At 47.4% G+C, this 6,431-nt stretch overlaps 3 protein-coding genes across 3 annotated transcripts; 2 read left to right on the forward strand and 1 right to left on the reverse strand.

Moving 5' to 3' along the window:
* The first annotated feature begins 252 nt into the window (after positions 1 to 252).
* Positions 253 to 3,100, forward strand: LOC138354268 (uncharacterized). The gene is made up of 2 exons (XM_069308219.1): positions 253 to 1,456; positions 1,613 to 3,100. The coding sequence occupies exons 1-2, from the start codon at positions 305 to 307 to the stop codon at positions 1,709 to 1,711; spliced, it is 1,251 nt and encodes a 416-aa protein (XP_069164320.1). The 5' UTR covers positions 253 to 304; the 3' UTR covers positions 1,712 to 3,100.
* LOC138355973 (uncharacterized) lies at positions 2,087 to 2,602 on the forward strand. Its single transcript, XM_069311515.1, has one exon. It carries the CDS (start codon positions 2,087 to 2,089, stop codon positions 2,600 to 2,602), a length of 516 nt encoding a protein of 171 aa, XP_069167616.1.
* Positions 3,101 to 4,913: 1,813 nt separating the features above from the next.
* Positions 4,914 to 5,294, reverse strand: LOC123754197 (gastrula zinc finger protein XlCGF8.2DB-like). Its single transcript, XM_045736406.2, has one exon. It carries the CDS (start codon positions 5,292 to 5,294, stop codon positions 4,914 to 4,916), a length of 381 nt encoding a protein of 126 aa, XP_045592362.2.
* Positions 5,295 to 6,431: the final 1,137 nt, after the last annotated feature.

Genomic DNA, 6,431 nt, shown 5'->3' on the forward strand with positions numbered 1-6,431 from the left:
GCCTTCCAGCACTACTGCCCGCGCTGCCGAAGGAGGCACCCGGCCTACACCACGTGCCCCCCAGCCCACATACGCGACAGACCCACCCATGACCAGCGCCCACGAAGACAACCACGGGACAAGGCTAAGAACAACGCCGGTGGACGCCGACGCCCTTGATGCTTTGCTGGCGGGTTACCCCCTGTGAGACTACGTCGTGGGGGGTTTCAGAGGGGGGTTCCTTCTTGGCTTTGAAGGAGTGCGAACCCCCCTTACTTCACGCAACCCTTAGGCTACGACGGACCTCCCGCACATCGTCGGGCCCATGCTCGACAAGGAGTTGAGTCTAGGACGCATCGCGGGCCCCTACGAAGCCCCCCCTTTCAAGAATTTCAAGTGTTCGCCCATAGCACTGAGGGAGAAGTCTACGCCGGGCAAGTACCGCCTCCTGCACAACCTTAGCTACCCTTACTCCCCTGACAGTGTGAACGCCAACATCCCACGGGAATCGACGTCCGTCACCTACCAGTCTATCCATGATGCAGTGACAATGGTTGTCAGCCGGTCCCCGGGGGCTCACCTGGCAAAGTGCGACATCGCAGAAGCTTTCAGGATCGTCCCAGTACACCCGAGCGACTACCATCTCCTGGGGTTTTCTTATGGGGGCAAGTACTACTACGAGAAGATGCTCAGCATGGGAGCCGCCCCCTCCTGCCGGATCTTCGAGTCCTTCTCCAGTGCCCTGCAATGGATCCTCGCCGAGAAGTTCGGGGTCCGTGACGTCGTGAAGGTATTGGACGACTTCCTCTTCGTCAGTTTCACGTTCGACGAGTGCCAGCGAAGCCTGAGGGTGTTCACCGCCCTCTGCGAGCGTCTGGGGGTCCCCTTGGCACCTCACAAAACGCAGGGCCCGTGCTCCTGCCTCACGTTCCTGGGGCTGGAGATTGATGCTCACAGGATGGAAACAAGACTACCAGAGGACAAGAGAACGAAGTACACAGCAGCGGTCGAAGTCGCGCTGAGTCAGGAGCGCATCCCTCTCCGAGACCTGCAGGCGATCATCGGGAAGTTGCAATTCGCCACCGCGGTAATCCCGGGAGGACGGGCCTTCTTGCGTCGTCTGCACCCGCTTACGCGAGGCCCACAGCGTCCCTCGCGCCTATGCCATTTGGACGCGGAGGCTAAGCACGATCTCGTCGCCTGGCGCTCCTTCCTCACTGATTTCAATGGAGTAACAGTTTTTCCCCCAGATGGCGGGTGGGGAAACGCCCCATCACTTTCAATGTGTGCAGATGCTTCTTCCAAGGGGTATGGACTAACGCTAGGGGCAGCCTGGTTCAGGGGAACGTGGCCTCAGGTCTGGGGTCGGCTCAACATTGCTTTGCTCGAGCTCTACCCTTTCTTCATGGGCATAGCACTTTTCGCCCCGGTATTGGCCAATAAGAGGCTGGTGTGTAAATCGGACAACAGTGCAGTGGTAAGCGTGCTCAACACACTCTCTGCTAGGTGCCCCCTACTAATGCAAATTGTCAGGCCCTTGGCAGTGCTCTTACTCATCCATAACATTACACTCCTACCCTCCCACCTCCCAGGAAAATTAAACGGGGTTTGTGATGCTCTTTCCCGCTTACAGACGCTGCCGCCCTTGTTCCTGCGAGAAGCAGGCCTCGCCGAGACGCCGACAACAGTTCCTGCGCACCTCCTGCCCAGCAACTTCACCCTGCAACTGTGAGGACCCTATTCAACTCCCTGCAGCCAGCTACGAGGCGTACTTACAGGGCTAAGTGGGTGGAGTACGCCGCCTACGTCTCGGCAGGGCGGCGAGGAGAATGCCCCTTCGATGCTGCACCTTCGACTCTGGGGAACTTCCTGCAATCCCTGCTCTCGCGGGGCCTGGCTTACCGCTCTCTGCACGCCTATCTAGCGGCCATCGCCTTCGTCTGCAAGCTACACGGTAGGAGGGACCCAACTCGACAGTTCCTGGTCACCCAACTCCTCAAAGGGGCACGTAACTCCGCACAGCGGGCCCCTGCACGGCGTCTCCCTGTGACGAGGAGCCTCCTGCATCGCCTGCTGCAAGCACTGGGAGGCGTATGTAACTCTGCCTATGAGAAGTCCTGCTACAGGGCGCTCTTCTCCCTGGTTTTCCACGCCTGCCTACGCCCGGGGGAGGCGGGTCTACGTGGACCATGGACGACACACGCTCAACCTTGAGCAGGTATCACTTACGACGGCAGGAATAGATATCGTCTTCAACACCTACAAGCACAGTGCAGGGCGCACGCCCACCCTCTCCCTGAGAGCGAACCCTTCCAGCAAGTACTGCCCGGTCCGTGCCCTGTCTAAATACTTTAATCACAGGGGCCTGGGCCCGGGGCCCATAATCAAACACGCCGCAGGCGCTCCTGTCATCAGGCGAGATTTCTCCATGATCCTACGCTCTGCCCTCACGGCGCTAGGCTTGCCTCCAGATGACTACGCGCCGCATTCCTTCCGTATCGGCAGGGCCACCCAGCTGTCTCGGGATGGGCTCGCCACTTCAGAAATAATGGCTGTCGGCAGGTGGAGGAGTAGTGCTTTCACATCCTACGTCAGGCGGGACGTTGTTGCTCTGCCACTTTGAGTGCCTCATGCGGCCAGCTGGCACTCGCCCTTCGGGGGGGGGGGGGGGGTCCGGCCGCTGGCCTGCGGTGGGGGTGCAGCGCCGGTCCCCAAGTGTCCCGCTGTCCGCAGCTAATACTTTGCCCAGTCTAGGTGCTAGTAAGCCCTACTTGTAGTCACCCTCTTCTCCTTATTCATTAGGTCTTTCCGGCCTCTTGGTCGGGTACATTATGTGTTATGTGGTCTCTCACTTATTAGTTACTCTTTGTGTCCTGCCTGTTATATCCTAGTGTTATATAATTACTCACATTTGCATTCGGCCTTAATTCTAGTACCAGTTAAGCTTTACGTTTCTGCAGAATTAGTTTCCATGTCACTATAGGCTAAGGTCTCATAATTACTACGGGTGTACCTTTTAAGTTAAATCTAGTCCTCGGACTTGGAATTGTTACTGTTAATTCTTACTTTATATATTTACATGTTCTGCAGAATTTAATCTTCAATAAACTTTAACGCCCCATGCTGCCAGTATCTTTCTCCCCCTGGTCAGAAAATGGTCACTGCTTGACGCAAGCGGGGATTTTTCTGGCGGGGGAGAAAGAAACAATTGCGAAAAAAAACAAAACACTAAACTATAATGCCAATCCTGATCTCAAAAGCTTCATAGAAGGTTGTAACAGAACCCATGAGCACCACACCAGAAATAAATACAATTTTGATATTCCTAGAGTACGACTTAATCAAACTAGAAATGGTCTACAAATCAAGGGGCCCAGAATGTGGAATGACCTTCCCAACCATGTTAAAGACTGTACCTCTCTCAACCAGTTTAAGATAAAAACGAAGCTATACCTAATAAATTCCCTGTAACCTACCTTACCCTTCTATTGTCAACCAATGTTTGTTTTTTCTTAAAGAGCGCTGTTTGTCGACATAATTGTATTTGTGCTGCTTTTTCAGCTATGTTTTCATTTCTTGTTTTCATTCTACTCATTATGCTCAATTAGTATTAAGCTTGTCATTTTTTTTTTTTTTTGATATATACAAGAGTTGTTACATTCTTGTACAGCCACTAGTACGCGTAGCGTTTCGGGCAAGTCCTTAATCCTACGGTCCCTGGAATACGATCCCCTGCCGCGAAGAATCGTTAAAGTTTATCATGCCTGAAACGCTTTGCGTAATAGTGGCTTTAGGCATTGTATGTACTAGCTCTACTTATAAGTCAACCAATCTTTGTAAAAATTTATTGTATGTATGTACCTTACCTAAATAAACATTTTATTTTTTTTTTTAAGAACATAATGGGCAAGGGTGTGAGACCTTAACATACCACATAGTTTACACCTCGTGTCATTATCATGAACACCTATCCCATATTCCCAGTAATATTTGTACCCAAGCCTGAGCCGCATGTACACAGAGTCACTCCAAGCATTTCTCCTTTTACCATAAGTGAAATGGGTGTTTTGATTCACATACATGTAGTGTTGCATGTATGTGAGTCAAAACACCCATTTCACTTATGGATATGTTATGATGAACTGATGAACTATATTTTGATAGATATATTATGATGAACTAGATATTAAGTCACTGCACATTCTCTCATGTGTATTATACATATATAAAGCGCTGAACTGTAATGCCAATCCTGACCTCAAAATCTTCATTGAAGGTTGTAACAGATTCCATGAGCACCACACCAGAAATATATTCAGTTTTGATATTCCTAGAGTACGACTTAATCAAACTAGAAATGCTCTACAAATCAAGGGACCCAGAATGTGGAATGACCTTCCCAACCATGTTAAAGACTGTACCTCTCTCAACCAGTTTAAGATAAGAACGAAGCACTACCTAATAAATTCCCTGTAATCTACCTTACCCCCCTATTGTCAACCCATGCCTGTTTTCTTAAACAACACTATTTGTCGACCTAATTGTATTTGTGCTGCTTTTTCAGCCATGTTCCCCCCTTTTTTATCTCTATTTTTATTTGTTCTCAACACATTTTATTCTTTATACTCAATTAGTATTAGGTTTTAGCCATTAATGTTTTTCCTGCCCAAAACGCTTTGCGTAATAGTGGCTTTAGGCATTGTATGTACTAGCTCCATCTATAAATCCATTAAATTATGTAAAATCTCTTGTATGTATGTACCTTACCTGAATAAACATTTTATTTTTTAATATGTGCTTCAATATACATTATACTTAAAACATTTTCTGATTTATCTCTCACACTCAAAATGTTTATCCTATCACCCAAATGCACCGTCTTTTGAGTTTTCATACTACAAAGATGACCGAATCTCTTTTAAAACTTTCGACACTCATGAAGGTTTATCATTCAAATGCACTAACATGTGTGCTTTTATACCTTTACGTGATTTAAATAATCTGCCACATTTATCACACTCAAAAGGCCTTTCTTCTGTATGTACTAACATGTGACGCATTATAGAGCGACGATCTCTAAACCTTTTGCCACACTCATCACACTCAAAAGGTCTTTCATCAACGTGCATCATCATGTGAGTCTTTATATGTCCAAGCTGACTGAACCTCTTCCCACACTCTGGACAACTATAAGGTTTTTCACCCGAATGCACTAACATGTGAGTCTTCATATCTCCAACCCGACTAAACCTCTTCCCACACTCTGGACAATTATGAGGTTTTTCACCCGAAAGCACTAACATGTGAGTCTTCATATGTGAAAGATAAGTGAATACCTTCCCACACTCTGGACACTGGTGAGGCTTCATCTTTTTTATGATAGGTGCAGTTTGTGGGAAGGTTTTCTCTTCGGGTGACTGCATGAATGGTGATGCTGGGTGACGCCTCACGGTAGGACGTCAATGTTGAGGCTTAGGCAAGGCTTGAGTGTTGTTTCTTAGGCTGTTGTAGAGTTAGACTTGATGTGAGCACTTGAAGGTCAATGGTGGGCTTGTTCTTTATGATAGGTGCAGTTTGTGGGAAGGTTTTATGCTCATGTCTGGACACTCACCGTCCCGTGTTGTGATAATGGTGGCGACGCTCACCTAGGCGTTCCAGTGTTCTTTCTGGTGCCACACTTTATTTTTCCTACTTCTTACTATTGTTTGTAACTGGGTTTCTACATTTCTACATTACATCTACAGCATACTTGGCCCTCTCCTCTTTCTCATCTACATTAATGACCTTCCAAATGCCTCCCAACACCTCAAACCAATTCTATTTGCTGACGACACAACCTTCATTTACTCCAGTCCTGACCCCCTTGCTCTAAATGCCACAGTAAATACTGAGCAAGAGAAAGTCCATCTTTGGCTAACCGCCAACAAACTCACCCTTAACATCGACAAAACGTTTTATATTCTGTTTGGCAATAAATCCTCTAATCAGATAAATCTCAAAATAAACAATACCCAAATTTGTAACAAATTAGATGGCAAATTCCTTGGCGTTCTCATCGACCACAAGCTGAATTTCCAGGGTCACATTCTAAATATATCAAAAAAAGTTTCAAAAACTGTTGGCATTCTTTCTAAGATCAGATATTATGTACCCCGCCCTGCCCTGGTTACTCTCTATTACTCCCTCATCTATCCATACCTCAACTATGGTATTTGTGCTTGGGGTTCTACTACCCAAAATCATTTACGTCCTCTTATTACCCAACACAAAGCTGCTATTAGGACAATATCCAACTCTGGCCCCAGACATCACTCGGTACCCTTACTCAAATCTCTGAATATGTTAGATATTAAGTCACTGCACATTCTCTCTTGTGTATTATACATATACAAAGCAAGAGTAACGCCAGTCCATAAAGGAGGCAATCCGGCGGACATAAACAATTATAGACC

The sequence above is a fragment of the Procambarus clarkii genome, chromosome 6 (genome assembly GCF_040958095.1).
Source record: "Procambarus clarkii isolate CNS0578487 chromosome 6, FALCON_Pclarkii_2.0, whole genome shotgun sequence".
Taxonomy (NCBI): Eukaryota; Metazoa; Arthropoda; class Malacostraca; order Decapoda; family Cambaridae; genus Procambarus; species Procambarus clarkii.